The following is a 17,727-nucleotide window of genomic DNA, read 5'->3' as shown; positions in this document are numbered from 1 at the left end:
CGCCAATTTCTTTTCTCAATGCTCTGTCCCCTCCATTTGTCTACTATTTCTCTTCTCAACAGTTCCTGGCTTCCCCTACCCCACTGCAGCAGCCACTACAGCAGCTGCCTTCAGGGGGGCACACCTGAGAGGCCGAGGGAGGACGGTGTATGGTGCAGTGAGGGCAGTGCCTCCTACAGCAATCCCCACGTATCCTGGGTAAGTGAATGGGTCGTCTGCTAAGGAATTTAGAGACGGGGGATTTCCTATTGGCAGGAGATGGGGAAATTGTTGCTAGAAGAAGCAGAGTTTAACTGTAGAAATGATTATATATACCTTTTAAATATATATATATATATGTATATATATATATATGTATGTGATGTAATATTCATATACAGTGCCACTGACAGATTACTTTTCACTTAAGCTCACAGACAGAGCAGGATTTTCTATAAGAAATGTAGCATGCTTACACGCAGTTATACATGTAGGCAAGAAATATATATACGGTATATACATATACACACAGAGGAATTATCTTACATTACTGGTCACTTGGCACTTGAATAAACAGAATGCATCAATGTAGTAATATAGTTTTAAGTGAAATAATATCAGTGCAAGGCACATGCATACACTTTATAAAATACACTGTCTATCATGTGCTGTATTTGCCTGTAGCTCTCCCCCCCCCAACACAATTAGAAGTGAAAGAATGAGAAAGGATGGATCCAATTTATGCTCTGTGCCTTTCTGGGTAGAACAGATCCAGCATTATTAGAGGAAGGAAGAGAAAGGGATAATTCACTTTACACGGGGACATGCGATAATGTGCTAGGTTGTGGGGAGCGGGGAGGAGGCTGATTTTGGAGCTTGTTAATAACTGCACCTGTGGGTGTGGGCGTGTGTGTGTGTGTGACCAGTCATAGCTGACACGCATGAATCTTGGCCTCATACATAACTGGGTGAGCATACTTAGGTGATGTATGAATAACCATAACTAGAAATATTAACATCCACTCCTGGCCAAACCTATACATTCACAGTAAATGTTTACAACAGATGTGGATTAAATGAATTCCATTACAGGAAGGCTCATTGCAAATAAAGCTGTACTAGCAGTGTTTACCTGTGCAAAAATTCTTCCACGTGTTTACAATGTTGACATTAATTGGGGTATAATGTATATCAGTATCATTGAACGTAAAGGTTCTGTTACACTTAGACAAAACATTGAGCTCTCTAGCTCTGGATAGATATTTTACAATACATCGCACTTAGAATCATGTTAAGTAAAAGACTAGAATACAAATGCAGCGACTCATTTAAACCCCACCATTTTCTTGAAAGGGGGCAGTAATACATCCATTTTTATAGGAATCGTAACGCAAACTATTTGCTTTACTGATTGTGGTCATAGCATTAAATGATACTGTTTAACAACTTTTCCTTTAACTGACAAATTAGAATAGATTACACAGACCGTGGGTGGTACTTATGTTTTTATTTTTCATGTAGCATTGCTATATTGTATAATGCCTCAGACTTTATGGCAAGTGGGGCTTGTTTTTTAGTAAACAAACTTGTAATATATAACTTAGTTTTAGGTAGCCATTTTAAATGCTAGAGTGTTTTTTATTAAATGCAATTAAAATTGTTACTAGATTTAAGCAGTTATGTTTATACAGTAAGCTAATAATCTTTTTTAAGTTAGATGCCAGAGCGGGTGTTTCTTTTTTCTGAAGACATTGCAGCTTTGCAAACCTAGGACAATGTCATAACTGCAGATACAAGGGGGTGGGAGTAAAAAAGGTTGGTTATTCATACATCTCTCTTGCCTGCGTATGATTTATATGGCATGGTGCATGCAGCTGCTGTTAATAACCGGAATGTGTTTTGTTTTTTTTGTTTGTTTGTTTTTTTTATTATCATTTTATCCCCCCCTTTCCTGGTGTGATTCTATAGTGTGCTATATCAGGATGGATTTTATGGCACTGAATTATATGTAAGTATGCAATGATAAACCACAAAAAAATACAATTTATTTAAAAAAAAAAAAAAAAAAAAGCCAATCAGTTCTAATCCTGCCCTGCTTTCTGCTTCCCGTTTCCTCTTTGCCCGTGCAAGCCAGCCTTAATTCCCATCCATATCACATCTTTTGTCCTTTTTTTTATTATTATTTCTCATTTCCGCGCCTTATTACTTCCGTATCTTTTTAATTTTCATTGTAGTATTTTGTTATCATTTGTAACATCAGTGAAGTGTTGTGTCTGGGAATGCAGGCATGCTGATTTAAACACTGCTCTGGCCGTTGGAATGGTAGATTTTGAGATTAAGGTGTTGTGGTGGCAGTGTGGTAGATCTTAATGTTTTGGGGGTTTTCAGATAATGCATGCAATGGTGTTGGTCGCCTCCCCGCTACCGTCAGACTCTTTGGCTCCAACCTGACTTGACTTTTAATAAATAAAAATAATTTATTATTAATTCTTGTGACTGGTTTCCTCCTTCAGACCAGAATTTGTGTGCAAGAAACAGGAGACTGGAAATTTTTCTTTTATTTGGCTCATGATGTAGGGCAGTTTTTACATTTTTTTTTTATATTTTTTTAATTTTTTATATTTTCTTTAAGGGTTTGCCTGGGATTTGCCTTGTTTCCCCTTCCTTACTACCCTTTTACCTTTCTGTCTCACTTTTTGTCTTCTGTCTCCTCTTGTCTTGGCCTTCTTTTTATTCACCTGTTTCTCTTTTCTCCTCTGAACATCTTTACTTTCAGAAGCTGTGGTTTGATCCCACTGATTCATAAGTTCTGAATTGAGGCTTAGGGGAAAACTGGGGTATATTTCAAATGTCATGTCATACTATTGATTTGGTACACAGGCTGGCTTGCCCCCACCCAATCTTTGGATCCTGAGGTGGGCAATGAGTGGATGGGAAGAGAGGGCACGGTCCCTCTTTTGTCTAATCTCCTTCTCTCTACAGGCTTGTTGTGTTATTCATAAGTTTTTGTTATATATACATATTTCGGACATTTTCCCCTCTGGGTTTTCAATATTGTTTTTGTTCTGTTATAGACTAGTCTTACAGGAACCAATTCTAAACCCTAAACTACCTCAGGTAGGCTCCCTCCCATGTGGCCTCCCCCCTTTTCCTCCTGCAAACCAATCAGAGTGCAGATTGCTGTGAAGATTAAAATTACTAACCTTTAATTAATGCCTTGTTGGAGAAGGGAACAGAGTCCACATCATAATTTACAATCATAATCGGATTCCTGTATGCATTTGGGCATTGGGGCCTTTAGTGAGTTTGTTGGTGTAAAATGTATAATGTCACACTTATAAAATGCAGTTAGTTTTATACAAATATTAAATTTAAACAGCAGATCTATATTTTTTTCTTGCCCATCTAGTCCAATCCCTGACAATTTTCCCCCCATTCATATCCCCGATGTTCAACTATTACATTATTTGGAACATCTATGGAATTTGATGGCGCTATATAACACAATAAATAATAATATAATATAATAATCAAGCAGATTTGAGGTTTCTACATTGAGTCAAAATTCTCCTTACTGCTTATTGGGCAATAATTACTGTCAAGATTACATCATTCTTAAAGGGGAACTGTCACCTACTACAGTTTGGAGCACCATATTTACTTATAGCTTGTGTTTAGTTTTTAGTCAGTGTAGCTGGGTTGGCGTTATTTTTATTTTATTTTTGAGCAGGATAAAGTATATAAGTGTAGCACCATACTCTAGCTACATTGGATTTCACATTCGCTTTTGGTGAAACACTCTAATTGAACCCATTGAGCATCAATAAAAAAAATTTTTTACCGTATGCTAGCTTCGCAATTTTGTTCCATAATTTTTGGTTCACCCATGAAAAGTTGTTTAATTTAAGTCTCTGTTCCCCTCACAACATAGTGTATTTGTCCTCCGACTGAAACCTCTTCCCTTCTTATGTCTCATTTTCTTCTGCTCACAAGAAAAAAAATCTTTCCTATCTTTAAGGCATTAGTATAATGACAACACCACCATTTGTTTGCAAATATAGGTTTAACACATTGTCAAATGACTTAAGGACATTCCCACTGTGAAATGATTAACCAGAAAACTTGTTACTCTAACTTTTCAATGCTACATTTTTAAATATTCACTTAACAATATCCCCTTTTCATTGGAACTCTAGAGAAGCAGTGAACTGCTAAATAACGGTCTTCATTAAAAAGCCTTGTATGCTAATATTTCTCCTATATCGGAGCAACCTAGGCATCTTCCTAGATCTTCCTTAGTGCTGCGCTTTAATAATTTAGCATGTTTTGACCTAAAAGGTTCAGATATTACACTGGTCATGTAGTTTATGTTAGTATTCAAAGAGAATTATCTATGGAAAACAATTTATTTGAATGCCTAAAGAGCAAGGAATGTTCAAATAATAAACATACAGCTTGACATATACATATACTACATTATTCATTTATTGGGAGCATCCTTTTAATTATGGACCGACCAGACATTTCTCTTCCTCAACCAAAAGGAGATACCATTACTTTAATGCTATACATGCTAAAAGAATATCTATTGTCTTTTCATAAAGTTTGATTAGTTTGAATAGAACAACCACAAACTTCAGACTGTTTTTTCCCTTCCTCTCTTTATTCAATTTTTCTCTCCTACTGCTCTAGTTCCTTCTCCAGTTTGGCTTGGACATTAACCACCTGTGATGTTGGTAGCACCGGAATAGGACGGTGTTACGCTCAAACATTAACCTCACATTGACGTGTCTACCCCTAACTCAATGCACGTAATAGAGGAGTCCCCCTTCACCCAACCTTGTGTAGATCTTGTAGAAGATTTTTAGGGTAATAACTTTTCCCTCAGGAATGCAGGGATAGTCCTAACAAATGGAGTTTAAGATTGTTTGTTTGTTTTTTACGCTTTTGTTTTCATGGCTGTCAAATAGAGCCTCATATGTTCACTTCCTACATTCACTTCCTTACAAATATACAATTTATAAAAGTGGATCATTAATAAGCATATTTTATTAAATTAGTAACTTCTGTTTGGAATGGACTTATTTCTAACTAAGGTTATTGCTTATAGACCCTCAGACATCCTTGTGGCTGTGCATGGGTCGTGCATTCTATTTTGAAATGTTTCTGGTTTATGTCTTTAGCACTATTTGCCTTATTATAGGCCTGCTTTTATACAGTAAAACCTTATGAATGAGAGCTATGGTACAAGACCACCTGTAAACGTAGTTGTTTGTATTCTTTATTATGATTCTTACATGTGTACAGTACTTTCTAACATACAAACCTGTTTCGTGGGCAAGATGGTACACATGTTCTACTGGAATAAACCATTCTATAAATATGTGCTTCCTGTATTTCAGGATAGTCACATAATTTAATATACAGTCTCATAATAAAACACAAGGGGGGGGTTAACTGGTAATTTTATAAAGTTGATGCAATGTCTTTTTTTGGGGGGGGTTGTGGTTTACTTACTTTGTATTGTAGTCTTCATGTTAGGTCGAATTGGTGAGTTATATCACTTATTTAATTTCTCTATTTTGCCTTATCTAATGCAATTTAAAATGGGAGTACACTTCTAAAAATAATACAATGCTTCTTTGCAGCAGCAAAACCCTCTGAATCTAGGATGGAAAGCTGTTAAGGTTTCAAAATGGTTCTGTAATATGGAAAGCAAAATTTGGCTTAAGAATACCACAGAGTGTGCAGCTTTCTCCCACGCATTCTCACCCCACTGAATATTTTTTATTCACATTTTTTCTAATGGTCTTCTTCTACACACAGGGTGGATATGCAGCTTACAGATACACGCAACCAGCCACCGCAGCAACAGCTGCCACAGCCGCTGCAGCAGCAGCTGCAGCCTATCAAGACGGGTATGACCATGTAACACGGTTTTCTTTTGTCTTTAGTACAATTTATATTGCTGTCATTAACATTTAAATGTGACGTTGTGGGCAGGCAGCACCTTTCACATGGCATTTAGGCACCAATAAGTTGCCTTGGCACAGGCACCTGTGTCATACATACATACATACAGTCGTGCGTGAATTCTTTGGTTTTACACAGGACACAATAACAATCATCTTCACATTATGATTCAATTGCTTGTAGAACCAAAGATGTACCCGTTCATATAGCAAGGTAAAATCGCTTTCAATAAAATAGACGTGTTAAGAGTTTCTTTTTATCATTTAACAAAATCCAAAGTGAGTCAACAGAAGAGAAGTTGATATTTGTGGTTACCATCCTCAATTGCACATTCAAATTTCTGCCTGAGAGAGACCTTGCTCATGCAACTACCTTGTGGTTTGTTGCTGTGCTCAGTCTTGCCTTGGTGTGACTTTTTAAATTAAACTCTCTTTAGCAACCTCACCTTGTTAGTGAGTTTGGCTGTTCCTCATCCATTTTTATTCCTCCTACACAGCGTTTTCTGTTGAAATGAATGATTGTGTTTCAACCTACATATTAAATTGATGATCATTGGCACATGATTGGTAATATTGTTTAACCATGCACCATTAACTATATGCCTATAAAATCTCTAAATTTGTGCAAAAATACTTGAAGAATTAATTCTGTTTTGAATGCTAGGGGCAGTCACACCAAGTCTTGATTTGGAAACATAGCATTATTGAGAATGTCCCCTTTAGTATACCAAGACATTTTGGACAATGCTATGCTTCCAACTTTGTGGGAACTGTTTGGGGAAGACCATTTTTTATTCCAGCATGACTGTGCCCCTGTGCACAAAGTAAGGTCCATAAAGACACAGTTTGATGCGTTTGGTGTGGAAGAACTTGACTGGCCCGCACAGAGCCCTGAACTCAACCCCATCAAACTCCTTTGACATAAACTGAAATATATTGACCTCACAAATGTACTGGATGAATCTGAAAAAATTCCTACAGAAACACTCCAAAATCCAAGCCTACCCAGAATAGATGAAGCGGTTATAGCTGCAAAGGGGGAGCCAACTTCATATTAAGGTCTATGTATTTAGAATGTGATGTCATCAGGGCCGGCCCTGTCATGGGGCAATTGCCTCAGGCAGCACTTTTGAAGAGGCGGCACTTTGCCGCCCCAAGCAGAGGAGAGAGGGGCGCAGAGTGGTTTTCGCTTATCAAGTCGTCGGTACCCGCTCGGCGCCCCTGTCTCTCCTCTGCCGTCTAGCTCGGTGCCGGCTTGTAATGCTGAGCGCCGGAATATGACGTCATTTCCGGTGCTCAGCAGTGAAGCAGCGCGCACCGCGGCAGAGGAGGGAGACTCGCCACAGGACTGCTGGAAGGTAAGTGAAGTACAAAGGGGGGGAGATAGGGTAGATAATAGGGAGGGAGAGGAAGGGTAGATAATGTGAAGGGAGGGAGAGGAAAGGTAGATAATGAGCAGTGGTGTTGGCAGGGGGGGCGCCATTTCAAACCTTGCCCTAGGCCGCACTATGTCTTGGGCTGGCCCTGGAATGTCATAAAAGTCCCTGTCGGTGTAATTGTGAGTTTTCCCCAATACTTTTCTCCATAGTGTGTGTGTGTGTGTGTGTGTGTGTGTATATAATATACATACATGCATACATACATACATACACTCACTGGCCACTTTATTAGGTACACCTGTTTAATTGCTTGTTAACACAAATGGCTAATCAGTCAAGCCAGCAACTTTTACATTTAGGCATGTAGATGTGGTCAAGGCAACTTGCTGAAGTTTAAACCGAGCATCACAATGGCGAAAAAAGGGGATTTAAGTGACTTTGAACGTGGCATGGTTTTTGGTGAAAGACGGGCTCTGCTGGTATTTCAGAAACTGCTGATCTACTGGGATTTTCACGCACAACCATCTCTAGGGTTTAGAGAGAATGGTCCGAAAAAATAGAAAATATCCATTGAGTGGCAGTTGTGTGGATGAAAAGGCCTTGTTGATGTCAGAGGTCAAAGGAGTATGGGAAGACTGGTTTGAGATGACAGAAAGGCAACAGTAACTCAAATAACCACTCGTTACAACCAAGGTATGCAGAATACCATCTCTAAACGCACAACATGTCGAACCTTGAAGCAGATGGGCTATAGCAGCAAGAGACCACACCAGGTGCCACTCCTGTCAAGCTAAGAACAGGAAACTGAGGCTACACTTCACACAGGCTGACCAAAATTGGACAATGAAGGACTAGAAGAACATGGCCTGGTCTGATGAGTCTAGATTCCTGCTGCGACATCCAGATGACAGCGTTAGAATTTGCCGTAAACAACATAAAGCATGGATCCGTCCTGCCTTGTTTCAATGGTTCAGGCTGGTGGTGTAATGATGTGGGGGACACTTTCTTGGCACACTTTGGGCCCCTTAGTACCAATCAGGGCCGGCCCTACAATGGAGCAGAGTGGGGCAATTGCTCCAGGCGGCACTTTTGAAGGAGCGGCACTTTCCCGCCCCAAGCTCCCCCCCCCTTTTTTTAAGGGGAGAGAGAGGGGCACCGAGTAGTTTTTGCTTACCCGATCGGCGCCACTCTCTCTCCTCTGCGAGCCCTCTTGCTCGGTCTCGGTGCCGGCTTGTAACACTGAGCCCCCGGAAGATGACGTCATTTCCAGTGCTCGGCATTACAAGCCGGCACCGAGACCGAGCAGGGAGATTCGCTGCGGGACTGCTGAACGGTAAGTACAAGGGGGGTAGATAATAGGGAGGGAGAGGAAGGGTAGATAATGGGGGGGGCGGCAGAGGAAGGGTAGATAATGGGGGGGCGGCAGAGGAAGGGTAGGTAATGGGGGGGCGGCATTTTAAACTTCGCCCCAGGCAGCATAATGCCTTGGGCCGGCCCTGGTACCAATTGAGCATCGATTTTAAACGTGACAGCTGAATAATGTTGCTGGACATGTCCATCCCTTTATAACCACAGTGTACCCATCTTCTGATGGCTACTTCCAGCAGGATAATGCACCATGTCAAAAAGCTCATATCATCTCCAACTGGTTTCTTGAACATGACAATGAGTTCACTGTACTCCAATGGCCTCCACAGTCACTAGATCTCAATCCATTAGAGCACCTTTGGGATGTGGTGGAATGGGAGATTCGCATTATGGATGTTTAGCCGACAAATCTGCAGCAACTGCGTGATGCCGTCATGTCCATATGGACCAAAATCTCAGAGGAATGTTTCCAGCACCTTGTAGAATGTATGCCACGAATAATAAAGGCAGGTATATCTAATAAAGAGGCCAGTGTGTGTGTGTATGTGTGTGTATGTATGTGTGTGTGTGTGTATTCATTATTAATTTTCCCGATGAATCTTACTGCAAAATCACCTAAACTATTTTGTGTATCAGTCACATATAGTGTTAATACGATTCAATTTTTAGTAGCTCAGATAATTTTTTCAGAAATTTAGAATGTTTTACCTTGCAAATTGTGTATGGGAGCAAAAAAAAATTAGTGCCCAGAATTGTATTTTTAGTTTTTTGATGTGTGTTGTAGTCCATTCTGTGTGTATTTTACTGAAATATCTGGGAAATCCTGCATTTGGTCTGGTGTGTCTGGGTAAGGCACTGCTTCCCTGTGCTTGAGCAGGGACTGATCATGTCCATCTCCTGCCTAGTGTCCACCTATTTCTTCCCATTGCAGCCTACTTCCAATCCACCCTCTGAAGACTAGTAGTGGCTGCAAACACACTCCTGACACACACACTTAACACTGTATGTTGACTGTGTTCAAATTAGACCATGCATTATTTAGTTATTGGAGTTAAATAAGATGGCCTCACTATCTAAGTCCAATAACTAAAGAATGGATACGAGCGCTGATTTGCTTACAGTAAATTGTGATGGAGTCCATGCAAAAGGCACTTCAATACGCATTTGACATGAACATAGGGCTGGAGTGTTATTTTCCTGACTAAATTTACAATGTTATGCATTTATTGGATACAATGAAATCACATTTTGTTTTATTTTACATATTGTTTCTTAAAACAGGTACGGCAGAGTATATACAACCGATCCGTACCATGCTTTGGCCCCTGCTACCAGTTACGGAGTGGGAGCTGTGGTAAGTAAAGAACCTACATGCTTAAGCAATCAGCAGTGTGCTTGGTTGTTTTTAAAAAGTTTCTGCATTGGCAGAGTTTAGTTTCCAGTACCTTAATGACGCACTATGCAAAATGCACTACATTAATTACATGTAAAACTAAAGCAGGCTGTAAACAACCTGATTTGTTTAATTATACGTATAAAAGTACTGTACAGCAGTAGGTAACGCTTATATACATAATGAAAGGGAATACTCATTAGCTGCAAATTGATATCACTGGAATTTTGGGAACTAGCCATCTTGGAAATTGTCATTTGACAATTATAAGAGCCTCTGATCTCTCTCTTTTGAGCAAGTATAGTTTGTCTGAGGTAGAGGGGCTCTAAATATGTGGTGAATAATATTGAGAATGTGTTAACCTAGTGACAAAGTATTATTGGCCTACATTGTATATAGTTAAAAATATAAAAATATGAAATTAATAATAAAATGTTTCATCTTCCACACCACTGATACAGAAAGTGACAAAGACACAAACACAGGCAGAAGACAAAACTTGTGAAACAATGATAAAGCAGAGACATGCAGGCAATCACCCATATTACATATATACATGCTGAGACCCCCAAGGTTTTTGCTTCCCTCACATCCATGTAGCAGCATACAAGCTTGGGTATGTAAAGAGGTAATTGTGGTGAGGCGGGAGTTGTCGCGATGGCCTGAAGAACGGAATACAGCTCACCAATAGCCTTTATATTGAACTTGTTATAGTTGGCACAGGTGTGCAGGAAGCAAATGTGCTCAACACAAGCTTTGGCTGCCCAAATGTTGTCATGGTTCTAGTGGAATGTGATCTCAAATAGGGGGTCAAAGATGCAAAGTACATGTATACATATAGTAAGGTGCATAATACAACAACTTTTATTAAAATGAATGTTTTATATAGAGTACATGTACAGCTAGAGGCTGCAACTCACCAATTTTGAAAATTATTATTATACTTATCTGTATAGCAATCTGAAACTTGATATAATGTGTAATGTAAGCCTTTTCCAAATCCTGCTTGAGAGAGATTTCTAGGAACTGTGGTGTCCTTTCCAACATTTTGTGCTTAACAAGGCCTACCAAATCCAGAACAAGTCCAACCCCTTACCTCTTAATGAGAACCCAAGATGGTAGTTGGACTCTTTCTTTATATATAATCAGAGAACCATCCAGGCTGTAATGCCATTCTGCCATTCTCTCTGCGTGATGTTTGTTGAGGGATTGAAAATTAGCTATCTTTGCATTCAGTCTTGCTGCCATCAAATCTATTTTGGGCTTTCCTGTTTGGGCCATGATATTCTGGAATAGTTTACAATCTAGCAATGTTTTCCCATACCCTATTCACCCTGCTTTGGTAAATAGATCTTGCTTTGGAATATTCTTTTAAAGCCCAGTCATAGACGTTTAGAATCCTGAGACAGTCTTGTTGTTAAAACTGTTGTCATTATTATGATTATGGTCAGGTCAGGAGGGCCCTGCTCAAACAAGCGTACAATCTAGACCATCTTGGTAAAATTCATGAGCGTGTAGGAGAGACAGAATGGTAATGCCCTGAACTGTGGCAAATCATACTGTTCAAATATATTGAAAATTGAATATCATGAAATCTTAACACAGGCGGTACCTCTTCGATAACCCTTTTTTCATAGTAATTCTTGTACCTCATCTCCACTGTCTGAAGGCTCAGAGACTTGGTTACTTCCTTTTGGGAAGACATGAATCCAGATCATGTAATTAATCATGTGTAATACACAAACCCCCTGGTGTTAAGTGACATTTTACCATTATAGAAAAGAAAAGAGCCAGTCATCCTACCAACAGGATGTTGACGTCACCTTGTGTTTCACAAGGTTTTCACTTTTTCTTGGGGGGAAGGTGAGGCAATTGGATCGGCCTGTCTTGCTGGTTTTGTATCTCTTTGTGATGGGAACGACCTGTACCCCGACAGGGTACTCCCGCCAAACGTTTCTTCCTTCTCCCCATGGCCACCGGGATACCAGCGATTAACCCCTTCACCGCCAGACAGAACCAGCGTTGCAGAGAGAAGGGGGGACGCTGCAACAGGGCTGCTTTACCACTGTGGCTAGCCGAAGCTGAGCTACGTGTGGCTATTGTCCTGAAAAGGACAATAAATTATCCTAGCTGCGCCGGCACTGTGGCTAGCCGAAGCTGAGCTTCACAGTGTGACTATTGTCCTGAAAAGGACAATAAGGGATCATAGCAGCCCACCCTAAGCATCAGACGACATTCATGTTGAGGTGAAAACAGGACTCGGTTTATTTGGAAACACACACTCTTATATACAGTCTGGCGTACAAGGGACATGAATCACATTAACATATTCCCACCCTACCCAGACAGCCCAGCACCATACTCAGGGCACCAAGCCCCGCAATGTCCGTATAACCTTAAGTCGTCGTTCTCGGGCTGATCTCGAAGGAGCAGCGGCGATCCCGGGGTACCGATGGATACTGAGGATATCCTGTCCAAAAAGCGATGCAATTGGCCAAAGGGGACCCCAAGCGGCAGCAGTTCAAAGTTTCCCCGGGACAGAGGGCGAGGTAGCTGGTGTGCGTACAGTAACCACGCTGGGTGATCTCCGCTCTCCTGGAAGTCCCAGCGACCAGGGCTCTACAGTAGCCTCCCTCTCCGAACCACCCCTGGTCCGTACCCCACCACCTGTGGGTTAACTCTATTGACCTGGATCGACCTTGACATAAGATCCAGAAGAAAAGATTATGACAAATTCTGATGCAACCCATTTGAAGATCTCCAGACGCGAGTTGGTCTCCTCTCCTCAGAGTGATTTACATATGATCGTCTTAGGAGCATTCTAAAGACGGTGGTCGAGCACCCAGACTTCAGCATGCATCACAATTTAGTTGCCTACCTGCAAACTCCTTTCTATATAAAACATGCTATTCAAGTATGCTACAAAGCTCTTGTAACACAAAACTATCCTGACAAGTTACCATATATGAAGCAATGGGAGCAGAAACTCAATACTGAATTTTTAATTGTGTGGGGTCTCTAGATGCTGCAACACTTCGAAATGCAACACTTTTCACATGGTAAATGGTACCAACAAGACTGACTGCTGCCATCCTGACATGTAGTAACATCTGTTGGAGATGTTTCTGGGCACCTGGAACCACATCTCACATCTAGTGGCATTGTCCTCTTTTACACAACTGCTGGAGAAGTATCTTTGCCCTTCTCAACTCATTTTAGTCCCCTGTATATTACCATCCCTGTCTATAGCACTGTTATCTAGACTTGGCAACAGTGTGCAATGCCAGTCAGCAGCTGCAAAGGCCAATAGGTTTTGGGCATGTATAAAATGGGGTATTGATTCACAGGAGGATGATATCATCTGTTCTCTTTTATAAGTCAATGGCAGCACTTCACCTTGAATATGTAGTGCAGTTCTTAAGAAAGGACATTGTGGAACTAGATAAATTGCAAAGGAGGACCACAAAGTTAATGAGGGGATTGGCATATTTTTATTTATTTTTAGAAAAGCTGAACCTAAAAGGCTATGAGTGATTAGAATATAACATTAGTATGTTTAGAGCTTCTTGATCCAAGGAGAAATCTGATTGCCTTTTTTGGAGTCAAGAAGGAATCAAGAGGTTTTCCTTCTTTTCGATCAAAAGCAGTAAAGATAGGTAGAACGGTTGGACTTGATGTACTTCAGGGCCGTTATAACAGCATTGTAGGCCCTAAGCAAAGCAATGCACTTGGACCCCTTAAGAAAAAAAAATATGTGAGGATTAATCAACAGAAGCAGAAGTATGCATTTATTTGTAGAGGCAAGGGAGAACAGGGCTAGCTGCATTGAGTCTAGCAGGCAAGGATATGTTGCGCAGTGGATGCCCATACATACATGCACTGCCCTTACAAACCTCTGCTGATTTTATATACACACACACACACACTACCCATATCCACTGCCCTTACACATACACATCGACTGCCCGTAGACACCTATTCACCCCCCTTAAATACACATACACATACACTGCACATACACATACATTGCCCTTACACATGACTGCCCATTCACATACATATACACATACGCCCTTACATTTGCCTGCCCGTACAAACACACATGTACACATACAAAGTCCTTACACGCCTGCTCATACACACACATATACATGTACACTGTCCATACACTCCCCTTACAGGTGCCAGGCCACACACTGCCTTTACTCATGCATGCTTACAAGCACACATATACACTGCCATTACACACATACACTACCCATATACACACAATAACACTGCCCACACACATTACACACAAACATACCGGGTCACATTTTCCCTTACAGCACCCCTTTCTTCTCATCTCCTGCCATTTCTTACCTTTCTCCTCCTCCAACTTCTATCTTCCATCCTATCCAGACCTCTGCTTTGATACTCCCTAATCACTATGTGCTGGCAATTGATGCAGAATGCCGAGATGTCATATGCCAGCGCTCTGCATCAATTGCTGGCAAATAGTGATTAAGGATCTCAGAAGCAGATGTCTGAAGCGACTGACTTCGTGCTTCCTAATGTGGGGCTGGTTAGAGGGAGATGGCGATCTCCACAACCCGCCCTGCTCAGTGGGCGCCCCTGTGAGTGCCTGCTACCCACACCAGTGTTCATGGACCCTGGGTGCACACTGCCTTAGGTGGGAATTTCCATTTCAAATTAGTTAAATTAAAACAATACCCACAAAGCTCTTTGGTTAATAGTGACATGATAATTTGGGAATTAACAACTGTGACGGAACCCTCCATCACTGGGGCAACCGGAGAGGCCTGACTGCCAGCCTCCTCCCTATTGACTATGGGCCCTGGGTTTGTAAAGACTTCTGTGGCTACCCCCAGCAGTATCATCTCATCACTGGCTGAAGGGATTATCTCTAGCAGACAGCAAGGATCTGCCACCAGGGAGTGACTGCCATTGTTTTAATTTAATATCAGACCCCCACCCCATGGTGCATTATTATGTTGTATAAATAAGTCCCCCCCCCCCATTGTATTGTTATCCAGTTACTGCCCCGTTGTCTCTGGGAGGCAGATTAAGGGGGCGGTTTGTATCCCAATATCTTGTTTTATGTTAATGTGTGTTTTGCTGGATATATCCAGCCCTGTGTGTCTAAAATAAATCAGTCTTCGTTTGGTTTTACCCTACACTGAGTCTCGGCTAGTGACTGGGGAACCGGGGAAAGTGTGTTGTCCCAGGCTAAGGGAGCACAAGACAGCGGAGGTAGTCGGTCGGACTAGCCAGATCCGTGACAACAACATTTACCATTTTTATTATAAGTATTTAGATGGTTCAAAATCTTATGTGATCTGACATTTTGTTGCAATCTAAAAATATTCTTATGGTTTATTGTAAATAAATTTTATTCTCTCCCCAGGCGAGTTTATACAGAGGTGGTTACAGCCGATTTGCTCCGTACTGAAGTGACGTAAGCCTACTATACCCCATTGAACCAGGACAAAACTGACCTTCTTCCCATCTTCCTGTTTCCCTGTCCCTCCACTATCAAAGTTTGTGAGGCCTGGCTTTTGCAATACTTAAAAAGAAAACAGTCTACAGGAATTTTCTAGCAGTGCAAGATGGGTGGATATGACTGAAATATATACAAAACTAACATAAAGGACATTTTTTATACCTCAACCTACTATTCAAATCTGTAATTTTTATTTCTTCATTTTTTAGGGGGTGTGTTCATTTTGTTCCAAAGATTGTGTTTATTTTTTATTTTTAAACTGTGGTAAAAATGTGTGTATATAATATTTACTTAAGTATGTGCTGTGAGCTTTTTTATTATTATTTCTAGATTTGGAGTGGAGATTTACAAAAAGATAGGATGTATGAAAGAGAGGGTTGGATTTGGGAAAGGAAAGAAAGGACAGTGCTCTGCATTTTTATATTTTTTTTTCCATTCGCTTGTATAAGGCAAAACCTTGACATGAAGTTGCACGTAGTAACAGTATTTATCCATACTTCTCTATTATAACTGTCTCAGGCAAACAGTACAAACTTTTCTTGTGGCTACTGAGCAAAGTATATCAGTTAGTTTGCTTAGAATGGCAATTATAATTCAAAATGATTGCTGCTCAGTTTTAGTTATGGTGCAGTTCAATTTTACATAAAGAACAGTAATGGTAATTTTGTATGTATTGCAATATACCATCAAAATGGTTAAAAATTCAGTAATGTAGACTGAACAGTTATAATCTAATATTATTTTGCAATGTATAAATAAATATGTAAATATATGCAAAAAAACCAAGATTGGCTGCGGAGATGAAGATGGCAAACTTAAACATATGTATGCATATACATATGTTGTTACATCACAGTAATAGATATTTTGATCCAGGAGCTGGGGTTGGGAAATTGCCCTGGGGAGTGCTCTTGTTTTGAGGGAAAGGGTTTTCTTTATATTGCGTGTGTTTTCCTTACTAGTCCTTCTATACCCCCACAATGGCTAAAATAAGACCGTATGGCAGCATTTGCAACATGATAGAATCCTTTCTGTACTTTTTTATTGAATGTGATGAATGATATGAAAAAAAAGGAAATGTTTTGGGTTTAATTAACTATTCATCCAGGTTTTCATCTGGGCTCAGCTGTCCCTTCACAAATTACATCATTTTGTTTAAAATACCTTAAAGGTGTGCTGTTCCACATACCATGATGACTATATAGTCCATCAAACAGAATATATCAAAAGTATCATGCCTAATCGCTCCACTCTCTCCAGAAATAACACTAATTTTTGCAACATTCAGATTTTTCTCAGGGAATTCTTGATTTGTTGAAAATGAAGCTAGTTAAAAAGCCTTGGCAACAAAGCTGTTTCTATGCTGTTTTTATGAGATTAATACATTAAACAAGTAAGAGAACAGATGTGCTTAACTTGGTTTGCCAAGTCTGCTAAAGTAGTGAGCAAATGTTTTGTCTAGGTGGAACAGCACCTTTAGTAATCTGAGAACAAACATTTGAGTATTGTATTTTCTGTTTGTTTTTTTAAAACTAAATTATGAACTGCAATGAGATACAGGAAACCTTCTGTGACTCGCCCACATATTGCTGTTTAAGTATAATATATATACTTTAATTAGCCAACACCAAAATATGTCATGGATTTTTGAACTTTTTTTTTGCAAACCAAGATTTCATATATTAAGTTCCAGGATTTATTTACTTATACATTTACCATATGATTAAAGGTACAAAAATCATGATTGGTTTTTTCTCTCTCTCTCAGTTTAAGGTATATTGCTATGTTAATTACATATGTTCTTTAATATGTGGTCCAGTGGCTGATTAATGCACCACATAAAATGTTCATTTCAAATTTTTCTCAAAATATTATAACAGCTTTCTGTTTTAAATGTATGCATATTTTCAACTACTTAAAAGTGGTTCAGTCCTCTACATAATATACTTTTTCAGGCCAATAGCGATGAAAGGCAAACCGCGCCTTCATAGTAGACTGGTAATGTGTCCTCGAGGAGCCACACCTAATGTATGTTTATGAATTTCATGGCTTACTTTTAATTTCAAGATTAACTGTTATAATCCGGTTTGTTCCCTTACATGACATGACATCTGTCCTGGAGAGCAAATCCTA

The 17,727-nt window shown here is 40.0% G+C and overlaps 1 protein-coding gene across 9 annotated transcripts in view; it reads left to right on the top strand.

Moving 5' to 3' along the window:
- The window catches only part of RBFOX2 (RNA binding fox-1 homolog 2), a 63,181-nt gene extending 45,846 nt beyond the window's left edge, over nucleotides 1–17,335 (top strand). For 4 of the 9 annotated variants that reach the window (XM_053469074.1, XM_053469079.1, XM_053469073.1 and 1 more), the window contains 5 exons: nucleotides 63–198; nucleotides 3,054–3,096; nucleotides 5,806–5,897; nucleotides 9,980–10,052; nucleotides 15,499–17,335. In XM_053469074.1, the coding sequence (XP_053325049.1) occupies nucleotides 63–198; nucleotides 3,054–3,096; nucleotides 5,806–5,897; nucleotides 9,980–10,052; nucleotides 15,499–15,543 (389 nt within the window). In that variant the 3' untranslated portion in view covers nucleotides 15,544–17,335. Of the gene's footprint in view, nucleotides 1–62; nucleotides 199–1,947; nucleotides 1,988–3,053; nucleotides 3,097–5,805; nucleotides 5,898–9,979; nucleotides 10,053–15,498 lie in introns of all 9 variants that reach the window. The other 5 variants (XM_053469076.1, XM_053469080.1, XM_053469075.1 and 2 more) reach the window with 2 other exon arrangements.
- The last annotated feature ends 392 nt before the right edge of the window (nucleotides 17,336–17,727 follow it).

Source organism: Spea bombifrons, chromosome 6, assembly GCF_027358695.1.
Source record: "Spea bombifrons isolate aSpeBom1 chromosome 6, aSpeBom1.2.pri, whole genome shotgun sequence".
In the NCBI taxonomy this organism is placed as follows: domain Eukaryota; kingdom Metazoa; phylum Chordata; class Amphibia; order Anura; family Pelobatidae; genus Spea; species Spea bombifrons.
This window is presented reverse-complemented; position numbering and strand designations above follow the sequence as displayed.